Genomic DNA, 16288 nt, shown 5'->3' with positions numbered 1-16288 from the left:
ATGGGAAGAGTGCTTTTCTGGGTTACGGTGTAAGAGGATGTTATGCAGACTCATTTTAAGTTATAAACTAGGCTGGAGGAAGAAATAAAAGCACAGGAACAAGGGCAATATTGAAGTGAATAAAATGTTTGCCGAAGTAAACCCTGAGCAGGTAAATGACATAGAAATATCTTGGAAACATCTGATAGTTGACAGAGCTTGGAAGTCTGATGTACAACATTTTACCAAATGTCATATTTGTTTTCACGATATTTAGAAAATTGGGTAAATTAATAGCTCATGGCATCAGAGCCATGGCCATCTTTGTACACCTTTGAGTGAGGACATGCAGCTCTAGGCTTGGAGAAGGAGGACTGCTTCTCTGCCTTTCTTGTCTGATTCCCAGAGGCTTGTAAACACAGTGTGCTTGGTGAGGAAGGATTTGCTAGGGGTAGGTGTGGAACATGCACTTGGGTTACCTGTCACGAGCAGGATTCTTGTTCAGAACAAAAGGATGCTTGATTGAGGCTCCCTCTGTGTGGTTACGTTCATGATGAACAGATGGATCAGTCAAACTTCATCATCAGATGAAGTTATGTTCCACATATGAATCGCTTCTCCCTAATAATGTTATTTATTTAACAAAAAAAAAAAAAAAAAAAAAGGAAGGGCAGAAAGACTTTTTGGTAGGAACCAGATGTTCATACTGCTTTTGGCAGTGTGAAAGAAACTGGTGCTAATCATAACCGGACACATGAGAGATTTCCTGAGGTGATGGGGTACTCCTTAAAACCGAAAAGCTGATAGGGAGAGCTGGTGTCACAGCTGAATTGTGAAAGAGCTGTGGGAAAAGCAGGGCTAAGATCTGCTCTGCTGTTTTGAGTGGCCTATGGTATTGGGGCTGTCGCTGGTTGACCATCCAGAACCAGCTACTGGGGCTGATTCCCTGAAAATGGCCTCATGCCCCCTCAGACACTGAACAGAGCACAGTCTCCACATTATAAAACAGTTTTCTGCCTTCCCAAATGAGACAAAAGCCTGGTGTTGGCAAATAGGAACACCTCACTTGTCCTAATCAAGAAGTGTTGCTCCATCCTGGGTCCTCAAGGAGTGACCAGTGTCCCTATCTACTTGGAGCTGGTGGGCAGCCAGTTATATATGTCCTGTAGCTGCTTCCTATCAACTTCTGCTGCATTAACAGATTTTAGTGAGGTTTTGTGGTAGTTTGTTTGCCACAACTAAGACATACTATCTTGTCACATTCTTGAGTCCATAACAAACACAAAATAAGATGCAAGCATACAAAGTTTGTTCTTAAAAATTGGTCTTTAACAACATCCAGACCCAGAGTACATGCAGATGCTGTGTGCATACGTATGACTAGTCCAGCCAGCCCTTTCTAGTATGTCCCGTTTTTCCTGCTTGCTGCTGCCATAACTTCACAGCTGTCTCCTCCAAGAGCTGCAGGTGAGGTGTAGCTTGGCTGACCTCTTTTCTGTCGAACCTCATCCTGTGGCCCCAGTAGGCCAGTGTCTCACTCAGCTGCATGTAGTTTTGATAGAAATTATGTATATGCAAAGCTGGATGGAGGACAAGGTTCTGCTTGCATTACTTCTCTCTCCATGTAGATACAAGCTTTATAAAACCAATAATATGATAGTGAAATAAAACTATGATTCTTTCCACTCCTAGAAAAAAAAATAATGAATGGAGTGATTATTAGTTTAGGTGGAAACAATAAGTAATACTGCCTTCACAAATGCCATCTCTGATTAGCCCCACTGTTTAGGAACTGCTCTGGTGTCCTATGTGGACCCTGTCCCTTGGCAAAAAGCAAACAAAACCAGTGGTAGAGCAGAACAGTTTGTTTAAAACACAGTAGAATTGCAGACTGACCTGCCCGTAGAGTTGCTAACGTACTCTGGGAATGAATAGAAATGCTCTGCTTGGCCAGCAGTTACGCATGGATCCTTCTACAAAGGATCTGTGCGTGTCTGCAGTGTGTAACTGCTTGTTACTGGCTGCTGCTTCTTCTACTTGGCAATGCAGAACAACAAAGTTAAGTTTATAAATGTAGGGCATGGCTGCATCTTCCATTCAGTGCTTTGGCTTCAAGTGCTTTTTTTTCAAATTTGAGCTGAAAATAATTTCACTACTAAAATATGAATAATTAAAGCAGCTGTTTGAAGTACTCAGCTTGGGGATGCTGGTAGGCACATCAGTAATGAGGGACAGGAATCTGTTCTAAATCCTCTGCTACTGTGGTTATCTATTCCAGCTTTTATGTCTGCCAGTTCAAGAGTGGTTTTCATTTGATACAAAAATAAACACCAGAACAAAGTCAAGAGCAAACAGAATAGCAAATAACAGCAAGGGATTTTTCAATTTTCTTCTAGCTCCTCTGTGGCCCTGCTGAGTCTAATGATATTATGGCTCTTCCAACCTCAGCTGTCCTCAGACACTCTTGATTCTGTGGTCACGTTTCCACTTTTTGTTTAGGCACAGACTCAGGTTACCAATCATGGTGCTAGTTATCATATGCTCTTAACCAAAATTTTTCCAGCAAAAGGTTACTGGCAAAAAGCGCATTGTGATTTTTGTCTAACTAGCTCATTTCCATTGTGTCTTGTCTTTTCTTACTGTTTCCCTTCACTCTTCTTCATCTCTCTCCAAGCAAACATTGAATAACTCAATTGGCTGCAAAAGCTCTTTGCAAATAACATTCCTAGCATATTTAGACCTCTTTTCCTTCCCCCACTTCGAATTATACACAAGCTACTTGTGGTTTTTATGACTTCATTGTTTTCAGTTGTTCATTAGGTAGCTCAGAGAATTAGCTAGTAATTTACTACCGTGGTGAATTAGCAAGAGGGCACAACCTGGGTGGCTTCCCCTCACCCCAAAGAGAGGAACAGCTATTGCATATGCAAGTGTTGCAAAGGGGCCAAGGGCCAGAGACATGCAACACTCCAAAGCTGGCAGAAGATTTGAATTCTGGTGGGAGAAATGGCTGAATATGCTCCATTTCACTCATCAAACCAGGCCCTGTGGTGATGTTACAACTGCTGGGAGAGAAATATTTAGATAGCTTCTTTGTGAATTACTTAAAAAGACTCATGATGGTGCAGGGAATCTTGTGAATGTCTATGAAGTGGCTTCCAAAATGGCTATGGGGGCAGTTCCACTGCAAATGCTCTATAAGGTGTTTGTCCAACCATTTGGAAATTTTGTTTTAAAGTTAGAAACATCTTAGAATCATAGAATCATTTCAGTTGGAAGAGACCCTCGGGATCATCAAGTCCAACCATAACCTATCCTAACTCTTGCACTAAACCATGTCCCTAAGGACCTTGTCTAAACGCCTTTTAAACACCCCCATGGGTGGTGACTCCACCACTTCCCTGGGCAGCCTGTTCCAATGCCTGACAACCCTTTCCGTGAAGAATTTTTTCCTAATATCCAATCTAAACCTCTCCTGGTGCAACTTGAGGCCATTTCCTGTTGTCCTATCACTTGCTACTTGGGAGAAGAGACCAACATCCTCCATGCTACAACCTTCTTTCAGGTAGTTGTAGACAGTGATAAGGTTTCTCCTCAGCCTCCTTTTCTCCAGGCTAAATAGCCCCAGTTCCCTCAATTGCTTCTCACAAGACTTGTGCTCCAGGCCCCTCACCAGCTTCGTTGCCTTCTCTGCATTCTCTCTAGTATTTCAATGTCCTTCTTATGATGAGGGGCCCAAAACTGAACACAGGATTCAAGGTGGGGCCTCACCAGTGCCAAGTACAGTGGCACAATCACTTCTCTAGTCCTGCTGGCCACACTGTTCCTGATACAAGCCAGGATGCTGTTGGCCTTTTTGGCCACCTGGGCACACTGCTGGCTCATATTCACCCGGCTGTCAATCAACACCCCCAGATCCCTCTCTGCCAGGCAGCTTTCCAGCCACTCTTCCCTGAGCCTGTAGCGCTGCCTGGGGTTATTGTGACCCAAGGGCAGGACCCGGCACTTGGCCTTGTTAAACCTCAAACAATTGGCCTCAGCCCAACCATCCAGCCAGTCCAGATCCCTCTGTATGGCCTTCCTACCCTCCAGCAGATCAACACTCCAACCCAGTTTGGTGTCATCTGCAGACTTACTAAGGGTGCACTCAATCCCCTCATCCAGATCATTGATAAAGAGATTAAACAGAACTGGCCCCAATACGGAGCCCTGGGGAACACCACTCATGACCGGCCACCAACTAGATCTGGCTCCGTTCAGCACAACTCTTTGGGCCCAGCCAAAGTTGCCTAAGTTTCTGTGTTTTAAATAGATTGTAAATATCAGGAAGCTTAGTTCATTTGGGCAAAGTAAAGCAGTCACTCAGCTCTGTTATCTCCCATCTTATTCTCCGTAACTCTGAATTTTTCTCTCTCACCTTATTTCTTTTCTTCACCAGCAAATACTCTTCAGTCTTTGCTGTATCGATCTAACCTCTAAATCCTGAGATCCCTTCCCTCTCTCCTTGCACCTTCCCATCTGAGTATCAAGTCTCTCTGTCTATTTAGCGGTATTCTAGACTGATTGACTATGCAACCAGTAAGACCAGAGAGAGGCCATCCAAGTCTTCTGATCTATAGCGGTTGATGCTTATTCTCAGATTTTGATCAAAGCTTGTGCCATGTTCATTCAAATTGCCATTAATATGTGTGTGTAGAAACAGCTACAGATTCCTGCCATTCTGTAAATATACAGCATGCAGCCCTTTTTTGCTTGAGCTTGTGCTTTGCACATGTAAGTCTAGGTTTAAGAGTGTGAGTCAGCCAAACATATACCCATACGTGCAACTAGGAGTCATTTGGGCTTTAGTCAGGTAAGCTTCTGTAGCTGTCCTGTGTGACTGACAAGTCTGGCTTAATCTGACCCTGAGTTTTTTGATGTGACCTGTGCCTGAAGATGAGTTTTTCAGGGGTAGAAAATAAGAGTTGATGGAAAAAAAATGTTTACGGTCTGTGCAGATGTTATGACTACTGCCTTCAGTGCCTGATTTTGAAACACAAATACAGGTAAAAGTGGCCTCATTTTTTGGTGCTCACATGCTAAATGTAATTTTTTGGTAGTGTCTTCTCTGATTTGTAATTAAAAAAAACCAAAACAAAATAAAACAAACAAAAAAACACACCAAACTTGGATGAAAGTGAAAAGAAGAGGAATTTTTTTCTCTCCTTCCTCACTAGGGAGAGGAAGTGACTCAGAAACAGACCTGCCACACAGAAAGATGCCAGATGTGAAAAAAGATGATATGTTGGCGAGGCGGACCTCACACGGTGAACCTAAATCAGCTGTGCCTTTTAACCAGTACCTCCCTAACAAGAGTAATCAGACTTTCTATGTACCCGCCCCACTGCGGAAGAAGAAAGCTGAACGAGAAGAGTACCGAAAGAGCTGGAGCACAGCAACTTCACCTCTAGGAGACAGACCTTTCAGGTAAGACCAGCCTGTCCAACTGCTTCCGTCCTCAGTGGTGATGCTTTAACACTTGCCTAGTTTTCATTCTTTTCATGAGATGTATGAAGCGCCTTCTGCTGTAGTAAATATCTTGCTGAGAAGGTACTGATAAATTGTTTGTAGCAATTGATGATGGTGGTGGAAAAGCAATGGGGGGAAAATAATTGTCTTGATGTCATTATTTACCATACAATGCAATGTATAGCTTATGTTTGACAAGATGCTGGTTAATATAAGTATGATGGATGTTGACCCAAGCCCAAGGCTGGCCAAAAAATGTTCTGGATGATCTGTCTCAGTTCTCAATACAGTTACTCACTGACAAATTATAAGTAGCATTTGATGTATTCAATCAAAGAAGGAAATATTTTTGCTGTCTTTTTAAAAAATCCATTTATTTGTATGTTGTATTCTATATACCAGTACAGTTTATATAGCTGTGACTATGTTTCTGCATGCTGGTTTTGTCAACTGATATTTCACTTCTGATTTGACTTAAGAAGCAACTTCCATTAAAGAGCATAATTCCCAGATCATTCATCATTTGGCATCTTGATATCAACAAAATGTGCTTATAATAAATGAGTGTATATGTTTCAGGCACAGCATACATTAAACTAACTGGTATAATTCAATAGCAAATCCCACCCTGAAACCATAGAAGAAGAACAGAATGAAACATCAGGACTGTGTGAAAAGGAGAAAGTGGGTTCCAAGGCTCCTGAGGCAAACTCTCTTAAAAATCAAGTAGGTTTGAATCAAAACGAAGGAAACTCCACAGAGCAGTCTCCTTCGTGTGGTGCAAAAGAATCATCAGCACCAAAGGGGAAAGATGCAGAAGAGATCAGAAAGTTAAGAAGACTCGAACAAGCTGGCATTAAGGTCATGTCAGCAGCCCAGCGCTACGGCAGGTTAGCCCAACTGTGTGGGAAATTGTGCACGCTTCGCATTTTTAGGATTGGCTGAAGTGTGGGTTTCCTCGATCCGCTGTGATTTCACTTCTCCTAACAAAAATCCAGTCTGCTAAGCACTCACAATTGCTAGTGAAGGTCTTGGTCTGAAAAGGCTTGTGACGTGGCAGCTGTGGATTGCAGAGTTGTATGATGCTAACAGCATTTGTGTGGAGAAATTGTATCGTCTTACAGCGTGGTGTAAACAGGCTCCAAGAAAACTACTACACAGACTGCTTCTCACCTTCCACCTAATGCTTTCTTGCACTTAATAAAAATGTACATTAAAAATGCCTTGTTTAGGCAAAAGTTTCAGAAACTTACTTGGTTTCGATGGGATGGTTTAGTTTACTGAGCCACACTTTTTAGGCGGTTAATACTTTTAGCTGTGTTAATAAGCGAAGCGTTTATTTTTAATGACAGGAACCATAGAAGTACAGTGCTTGTTAACCCATGTACCAGCTAAAGCATAGAGGCACAGTTCAGCAATCATAATGTGGCTGACTTTGGCATGGACTATCAGTAGTTATTCACTTATTACCTGTGTTATTTATTTTTGGATGTTGTTCAGTTTGGTTATTTCCTGTTCTTTAACTTGGGAGCTGAATGGTGGCTAGGCTCACTGTCCATGCCTTTCCGTCATCTGATATTGGATCCTCACGAAAAAAACCTCTCTTTCTCATGGGGATGGCCTGCAAAGCTGAGTTTTAACCAGCATGTCAGAAGACTCAGCCCTTATGAATGATCAATATGGTTTGGCTCAAGGGTAAGTGGCCAAACGTCCTCCTGTCCAAAACATTTTATTTAGGATTATGGGGTGAAATCCTGACAGTGAGTAGTTTAACAGATGCTGATCTACAGTCTGAGCTTTGAAATCTAGCAGTAAAAAGTACAGCTCTTACGTGATACAGTGTGTTTATAGATACAGTGAAGCTTGTCTGTGGCCATATACACATGTGCCATATGCAGATAAGACAGTCACAGTATATTCGCTGCCCTATGTCCTCTCAGGTTTGCTTCACTGTTGTCACACTGTAATGAACCAGTGTGTGTGGTTGTGGGGTACTACTACTTTAATAAAGCCAAATACTAATGAAGAGGAGCTATCTGTCATAAATTAGTCCTTCAAGTTCAATTAGTGTGCTAGTCTATCACGGATCTGTAAACTGGTAGGATATTAGCATAATCCTGTTCTGAGTCCAAGGCTGTAGTATTATTGCTAGGAATGTAGTCATATGTAGTAAAATGTAGTAATAACTTGTGTTTAGCAGTGTTATGCACAAAAAATAGCACTATTTGCATTTGGAGGATGTTCACCACATTGAGAGCCCCTTTTCCAACCCTTTGCATGACCTACTGGCTTGATGTCCACAAAAGAAGCACATGTGACCAAATGTGTGGTTCTTTGGCATGAAATTGGGTCTTCTCTTTCCATGGACAATCAGCCTTGTTGGAACAACAGATGAAGGAGAAGGGAGGAGAAGTAACAAGCTGTTTTCCTTCCTTGCTTTCATTGGAAACAACTTACAGAATTTGGCAGCTGAAGGAAGGAGAAGCTGCTGGGTTTCTGCCCCAGCTGAGGGTCAAAGAGCAGAGCTTTGTAGCCCAAGCTTCACCATAGTGAAGTAGGTGCCTGCTCCTGGGGATTGTAGGAAGACACAGGAGAAAAGGCACTGCTATCAAACATCTGTAAGGAAAATTATTTGTATGTGTAAGTGGCAGAATAGTGGGTAAGAAGGGAAGAACTCAGTAGTGATGCTTCAGGATACATCATCTTTCTCAATTATCATTCCTTGTTCTTTGAACCTCTCAATTTTCTCTGTCTTCTTCTTGGCATCAGGTTTGAATTTCCATGCTCTAACGTCACTGAGCAATGTCCCACTTTTTTCTGTATTCTATTTTTTTTTTCTTTCACCCCTCTTATTCCCTCATCTTTCTATCATGCCAGTCTCTACTTTTGTCACCTGAGGTCAGTTGCCTTTCAGTTCCTATGAGTCTTTTACAGACTGTTTCCTCTCAACATATTGACCTCTGGAGGACACCCACTGTGACTTTAAGTTCTACAAGGCATCTAATTGTTCCTAAAGCTGAAATTCAGTACGAGACCTTTCAGGGTCTGGCACGGAAAGGATTTGAACTTGTATGCAAATGTATTTTTTGCTTGGAATCTGAGTACTTATCTCCATTGCTGTGGCATGTTCTAGGAAAAGGCTCCATTGAATGGGACACTGTACAAATGCATGCCAAAAATCCTTCCCCCTTCCTGAAGGAGTATATTATCTCCTTATAGCATATTTGATTGGTGTGTGATCCTCTTTGCTTGCTTATTGTCTGCATCTGTCTCTTATCTACACTATTATATTGAAAGGTAAGGATCAGATTCATGGAGACTCCCTAAAAAGAGGAGAATTAGGTGTTTTGTAATAGATGATGGAGAGGTGGATGTAATAAAGAAATGTGAGCAAATGTTCTTGGCATGTTTGTTGTGAAAGGGACATGGACTCTTATCTTGACAGTGCATAAACGTGCAAAACCCTTTCATTGTTCTGAAATGTGATATAAGGATCCACAAGCCTGTACGAGACCATACTTCAGTGAGTGCAAACACCCACAGTCTGACACTTTGGAAGCACTTGCTGTACCAGCATAGACCTGAGTGTTGTTTCTGCAAGGGCTGGGCCTGGGTGTACAAGAGCAATTTGCAAATCTGTATGGAATTCTGGTCCATTGCAAGCTTCAAATCTACAGTCTTCATTATCTCTATGGCAAATGGGCCTTAAAAGGCACTTTTCAGACTGCCACAAACTAATTCAAGAGACCTCAAAATGTCACAATTCCATTAAAAACAAAATGTAAATGAATCGAAAATATTCTTAACCTAGAAACTGATAGCTGAAGTCTAGTTGTACCAAAAGCTGTAAATTCTTCCGTTATTCATTACAATGACTCATAGTTGATCTTTTGAATAACTTTGTTTCTTTGTTGCCAAAAACACCCTTCTCAGAAATGCTACATTTGATGCTCTCAATTTCAATAGCATTGGTGGATATGAGACTGAAAAATCCAACAGTTTTCACAGAATAATGACTTGGTTATATATATACACACACACACACACACATATATATATATATATATATATACACACACTAAAAAAACTAAAAGCATAAAACAATACCTCCAACCTAACCGGCCAAGTAAATACTCATCTTATTGATTTTCATTTAAGAGGCAAATATAAACAAGATTTAATGGAGTATTATGTGATTTTATACATGCTCTTTATGTCCAGGGTTCTGAAAATTATTTCCAAATAATTAGATTTTTAAAAAGGCTAATGATCCCAGTAGTAAAGTCTAATTAAAAAATTAGTTAAAATTAATTAGCAATTAATCATACATACCCTGGCTTATTTGAGAGAAGAAGTTCCAGTGTATACGACTTTTAGGTAACTGTTTTCCTCTGTGCATAAAACATTAGGCACTGCATGTCTATTTTAGATCAGTGTATTTTCTCTAAAGTTTTCATATTGTTGTACTGGGGAAACAAAAGGTGGCTTCAGAAACTGTAAGTAGAAAATCAGACTCTTTCCATGCTGGTCATCTTGAACATACTGTATTGCAGGTATAAAAAGCTAGTTGGATCTGGGCCAGTTACACTAGTGTATTGACAACCTGTGATTTAGAATTGAGTGACATAATACGCCTGTCCAGCAGTGAAATTTGAACCAGAAGATGACCTCATAGGCTTGTTGATTTTGGTATGTACAAGAGTCAACATCCTTAGTGAACTTCTTACCGTATTATTTTAGGGAAGAAGGAATAGAAATCGTTGTTATGAGCGGAAGCTAAATGATAGGGACAATACTTGCTGATGAAGGGTTAGAAAGATGGAGCACTGCAGATCATGCAGGAGCTCCGAGCTGTCTGCTCCAGCTGTTCCTGAAGCTTTGGTGAACAGAGGTGCCCATGAGGGAGAGGGACAGCAGCTCCCTTTGCAGCACTGTGTGCCAGTCTATTCCCTTAAATGAAATCTTGATCCTTCAAAGAGATCTAAGGGAAAAGTTGCCTTTGGCTAATTTGAGAGTGTGCTCTCCACGTGGCTACGGGGGGCTTCTCTGCGGTGCGGTATGGCAAGGTGACAGCAGAGGCAATTTCGTGTTGCTCCTCTGTCCTCCAAGGCCTGAGCCAGGTTGACCTGTCCGGGCTGGTTTATGGCTTCCTCCTAACTTTCTCCAGCAGCTTTCTTGAGCTGTACTTTGAAAAGGCAGCTGAGGCCGTAAAATAAGTGGCGTGTATAGTGGGCTTGCAGGGCTTTAAGATGTTTTAGAAAAGCAGATAATTATAGCACTACTGTTTTCTTAAACAGAAAAGAAACTCGAAACCCCTGAGCTGTTTAGATTTGCTTTCTTAATGTCATACTGTTTAATCCTTTGTGATACCCTCTTTTTCCCTTTGTGTAGCAAGATCACAGAATGTTAGGGATTGGAAGGGACCTCGAAAGATCATCTAGTCCAATCCTCCTGCCAGAGCAGGAACACCTAGGTGAGGTTACACAGGAAGGCGTCCAGGCGGGTTTTGAATGTCTCCAGAGAAGGAGACTCCACAACCTCCCTGGGAAGCCTGTTCCAGTGTTCCGTCACCCTCACTGAGAAGAAGTTTCTTCTCACATTTAAGTGGAACCTCTTGTGTTCCAGCTTGAACCCATTACCCCTTGTCTTACTGTTGGTTGTCACCGAGAAGAGCCTGGCGTCATCCTCGTGACACCCACCCTTTATATATTTATAAACATTGATGAGGTCACCCCTCAGTCTCCTCTTCTCCAAGCTAAAGAGCCCCAGCTCCCTCAGCCTTTCCTCATAAGGGAGATGCTCCACTCCCTTAATCATCTTTGTGGCCCTGCGCTGGACTCTCTCCAGCAGTTCCCTGTCCTTCTTGAACTGAGGGGCCCAGAACTGGACACAATATTCCAGATGTGGTCTCACCAGGGCAGAGTAGAGGGGAAGGAGAACCTCTCTCGACCTACTAACCACCCCCCTTCTAATACACCCCAGGATGCCATTGGCCTTCTTGGCCACAAGGGCACAGTGCTGGCTCATGGTCATGCTGCTGTCCACCAGGACCCCCAGGTCCTTTTCCCCTACACTGCTCTCTAAAGATGTGCTATATGAAAGAGAAAATGCAAGGTATTTGCAGCCGACAAAAGTAATAAGTTGGAGAGTCTACTACGTGATATCCAGCATTCTAAAATATCAATAAATACAATTTGATTTTTTAAATGGGAGAGTCGCATAGCTCTTGCCATCTGTCTTTTCAGTTTGTTTAAGAGTATTGACAGTTATAAGTTAAAATAAGCTTAATCTTTCTGGGTACCAGCTTTCAAGGGTCTTTGTTGTATGAATCTTCAGTAACAACAAGGCTGTGTTGGTATCAGTGTTGTTTCCGACCAAGGCAAATGGCAGTGTGTTCCAGCATTGGCATACTGGTGCTATTGTTGTAGCTACTTCGTCAGCATTGGCATAGAGGTCTTATTCTGGGGGGAAAGGGAAGGTTAGTTACGGAAAGAATCAAGTGTGGATCTGTGTGAGAAGAAAAGCAGTTAAGAATATTAGGGCAAGCACCCTCAGTCATTATTCAGGTCTTAAAAAAAAAGTAGAGCCATTAAGAAGAAGAAGAAGAAGTGCCAAATATCTGATATTTCAGGATTCAGCAATGTTGGCCAAAGATCAGGTATTTGCATCAAGTCTCTTTGTTTGAAGTGTTTGAGAAGTTTAATACTGCCATTTACAGTACTACATTCACTGCATCTAGTGTGTTAAACTAGTTTCTACTCATTCTTCTAGCTACAGCTAAAATAAGTAAAGAACAACACTACTGATTTTCTGTGTGAAGTCCTTGTGGATTTGTTACCTGTATATGATAACTTTAATTTGTAACAAGGCTTTGTCCAACTTAACAGCAGCCTGGAGCATATTTTATTAACTGTGCTTGTTTTACGACCTGGAGATGAGTGCAGCCACTCCCTCCTCCTTCCCTGGTGCATCAAGAGCTTTCTTTAATTTTGCCCTGTATCAGTAAAAAGCAAACGTGTGAAGACAACGGAAGCACCCCAGACATCATCCTTCGCAGGAACAACCCCTTCATGACACATTACCAAGGGAAGGATTCTGGTTCAGAAGATGAAGCAGCCAGCAGAGTTCCTGATTTAGAAAAGGATGACTTTGCCACCCGGAGAGCCAGAATGAATCAACCCAAACACATAGTTCCGTTTAACTCCTTTTTAATTGGACCCTATACAAGTAAAGATAAACTGGAAGACATTAAAAAGCCGTTGCAGATGGAAAAACAGGAACATGCAAGGTGTGCATTCATGGTCTTTTTCTTTCTATTATAATGCTAATTTTACATGGCTTATTGCTGTGTAGGTCTGAAGCTGTCTTGGCTACAAAAAGCTTACAGGGTAAAGTAAATGCAAATGCTTTCTTGTAAAGTGAACAAAAAAAAAAGATATATCAATTACTAACTGTAATTTTTTATTAGAGTATTCGGACCAGGAGTTTAAACTGACTATGAGTGTAAATAGCATAAAGACTAGACAGTTTTGTTATCTGAGACATGAGACAGCTCATGAGCATGAGTGGTGGAGAATAAACTTAAAAGATATGTTTTCCATCTTAGCTCTTTTGCTGAGCATTTTCAGTGCACATTTTTGATGCATTTTTTCATCTAATGCTATTCTTTTAATACCTGGCAGAAAACACAGGCTTAGTTTTTAGTTAATGTACTGAATATGTATATATATATATACGTACTATTCTTCACCGAATTGTGTTACACAGAGTCCTAATGCAGTGGTTTTGGAGATGGTTGGCTTACAAGGTTTCAACGTAGAAAATTTCTTCTGTCTTCATTTCAGTGATACAGATTTCTAAGAAGTTGCTGAACATACATATCTGCTAGGCACACCTCTTCTTCAGGAAACAAGTATATTTGTTTTATTTGTGCAGAGAGAAGTGGTCCTGTATAAGGCAAATACATGCACATTACAGCAGACCTCATCTGTAGTAACTTTTACATTCAGAAAACTTCTCTTAATATCCAGTAACTCTTTTCAGTAATACAAAATGTGCCTTTCAGCTGTTGGTAATTTGATTATGTAAACATTTTCTAATTACTAGTTTGGCAGGACATCAGAAGAGCATATAACCAAATTTTAATATTCTAATACTATTGACATGACTTTAGGATCAAAGAAATCCTGTAGTATGTTTGCAAGCAAAACTTGAATTCACTTTGCTAATAATATGAAAATGAGATATTTGTAACTATTTATGAGAAATGTTATTGCAGAAATGCTGGACACAGTACTAACTTAAAGATTTTTCTTGCTTGAGCTAGGACAAGTCGCGTGATAAAGTGTTCTCTATAGTGCATGAGCAGGGTAGCATAGATGAGAGGTTTCAACTTCAAATCATTCCGTGTTGACATCCTAAAATTAATGTAAAATTAATCTGCTTATAAATTCAGTTTTATCTTCTTGTGCTCTGAATGTCTTTGATTGACACTGATTTATCATTGCTCCCTCAAAATATCTTTTCTTGCTGAACTTGAATGTGCGTTAAATTAGAAGAAGACGGGTGCACATGGCATCAGCAAGGCCAATAGTGACAAGCAAAGAGAAACCACTTCCGCAAACTGAGAAGACTGAGTCAGAGGAGGAACAGCAGCTGAAAGTGCCTGATACTGAGAGAGATGATTTGGCTAAGCGGAAATCTCAAAGTACCCTTCCTCAGCCACGAGAAGATGTGATTTTTGTGAATGCCTCTATAACAAAAGAGGATCTGGAGACCTGGCAAAGATTAAAACTGTCAGGGGAGCCCAGGTACGGTTTCTGCCTGTGGAGAGGATTGGCACCCTAGGAAGCATGTTTGGTATGTCATGATCCGCTGTATGTGCTTCTGGTTTTAAGCTTGAAGAATGCCTTGGTGGCAACCAGTCCTCACCTACTTAACTTTTCAGGAGGAGTCAAAAATCTGTACAGGGATGCTCTCTTATCTATTAAATGAAAGTGTGCCCATCATTTAGAACTACTATAGTAGTTTCATGGTCACTCCCCCAGTGGACACTCTTAACGTCACATTAGAAAGGTCCCTCTTGTCCCATGGATCAAGCTGCTCTGAAGCTGCTTCAGGTTGAATAGTGCAAAGGTCCATGTGGCACCACTAACTCAGTAGCACTGTGCTGCTGCTAACCAAGCTATCTTCAGGATGGGGCATTATACCTTTGGGGCATTAAGTGAGGACCATCATCTATTTGCATTAATGTGGCTATACTGTTTTTGAGACCTGAGCTGATATACTTGCATGGCATTGTACTCCAGTGCTGAGTAAACACACCAGCACTGTTTGTCACTGCAGCAAGCATTTCAGGAGCCTCGTTGTATGGTGTAGGCATGCTCTCACTGTAAACTAAACCTCCACAAAGGGAGCCAGTATAAAGCAGTTATTCTAACCTGTTTCCCTATGGAGGTGGGCTATAACATATGCATGTGATTTGTGACTCCAGTAAGACAGGATAACAACTCCTAGCCTTTCTGTTTCAGCACATACCATTTTCCAATTAAAGGTGACCATCTGCTGAGGTATTCTTCTAACAGTGCTGTTACTGTGTGTAATTTTAGCTCTAACACAAACCATCAAAATTCAGTCATTCTCTCATCTCAGATATTAGTACTCTTTCCGTTACTTTTGAGGTGATTTATTAAAATCAAGATTCAGTTTCCTTGGTTTAGGATAAGTGAATTGCCCTTCCTGGTGCTCTCATGCCATTGGAGCTCCCCCATGACAAGGTGGGTGTGCTGGTGCTTGCACAGTCCCATGTAACACACAGCCCAGGTCTGCGTGAGCAGAGGAGGGACCTGTGACTTCGTTAGTGTGAAGAACTGAGTCTGGAATGAGCCATGTGCTACATTCCTTCCCCTAAGGAAGGGCTTCCATGGATGTGCTCCCAGAGTTTCCCCAGTAGGTTTGTAGTATCTTCAGACTTTATCTGTCATTTGGACCTCAGTATGCTACAGCTATTTGTACCTGTGTCCTTAAATTTTAAAATAAAAACCCTTCGAAACCTTAGGAGCATTTAATTTGCTTTATCTTGGGGTTTCATTTGGTGGGGATTCTTTTATTCCTCATTCATACTAGTGAAGAAGATTTCAAATGTCCCAGTGACACTCTGCCACCAGCTGAAATCATGGTGAAAGCAGCAGCTCAGGATGATTTTGCTGTCCGCAAAGCCAGAGCAAACAAAAAGGCTGGTAGTCCCAAGCAGAAGTTTGTACATTTTGGGCCAGTTACTGAGATTGATCAGCAGAAATGGGACAAGCTCGTTGTTGGCAGAGTTTCATCCAGGAGTGGAACAGAAGAGGAAAGCAAGAAAGATGGTGTAAAGAGTCACTCTGGTATTGAAAGCTCTCCTTCAACTACTGTTGGTAGTTCCAAGTTTGCTGAACACAGCAATGAAGTATCAAAGCCACAGGATGAATCCAGGTATTTGGTGTGGCTTAGGAAGTGCTGCTGAGCTGGAAATGAGACCTGTTCTTGCAAGATGCTGATCTGCATGGGGGTGGACTGCTGCATAGACCTAAAAGCTGTTTATGCGCACAGCCTTGTTCAGAAGTCATCCGATGCAGTTATCTTAACATGTTTGGGGTTCCACAAAACAACGCTGTGCAAAGGTCTTCTGAGAACGTGCCTCAAAATTTCTGGTGAACAATGAAATCACTGGTATCTCAGAGTCTGAGCTGTTGTTCAAGCTTTTTCTGCTTCTTGAATCCCAGTAGCTTTGCTCTGCCTGCTTTCAGCTCATTAGGAATTTGTT

At 41.5% G+C, this 16288-nt stretch overlaps 1 protein-coding gene across 8 annotated transcripts in view; it reads left to right on the top strand.

Moving 5' to 3' along the window:
- LIMCH1 (LIM and calponin homology domains 1) overlaps nt 1–16288 on the top strand; it is a 179849-nt gene that overhangs the window by 115961 nt on the left and 47600 nt on the right. For 4 of the 8 annotated variants that reach the window (XM_065634934.1, XM_065634932.1, XM_065634940.1 and 1 more), the window contains 5 exons: nt 5196–5445; nt 6105–6377; nt 12491–12775; nt 14043–14297; nt 15613–15957. In XM_065634934.1, coding sequence (XP_065491006.1) covers nt 5196–5445; nt 6105–6377; nt 12491–12775; nt 14043–14297; nt 15613–15957 — 1408 coding nt within the window. The remainder of the gene's footprint in view (nt 1–5195; nt 5446–6104; nt 6378–12490; nt 12776–14042; nt 14298–15612; nt 15958–16288) is intronic. The other 4 variants (XM_065634935.1, XM_065634933.1, XM_065634937.1 and 1 more) reach the window with 4 other exon arrangements.

This window comes from Caloenas nicobarica, chromosome 4 (genome assembly GCF_036013445.1).
Source record: "Caloenas nicobarica isolate bCalNic1 chromosome 4, bCalNic1.hap1, whole genome shotgun sequence".
NCBI classification, from domain to species: domain Eukaryota; kingdom Metazoa; phylum Chordata; class Aves; order Columbiformes; family Columbidae; genus Caloenas; species Caloenas nicobarica.
This window is presented reverse-complemented; position numbering and strand designations above follow the sequence as displayed.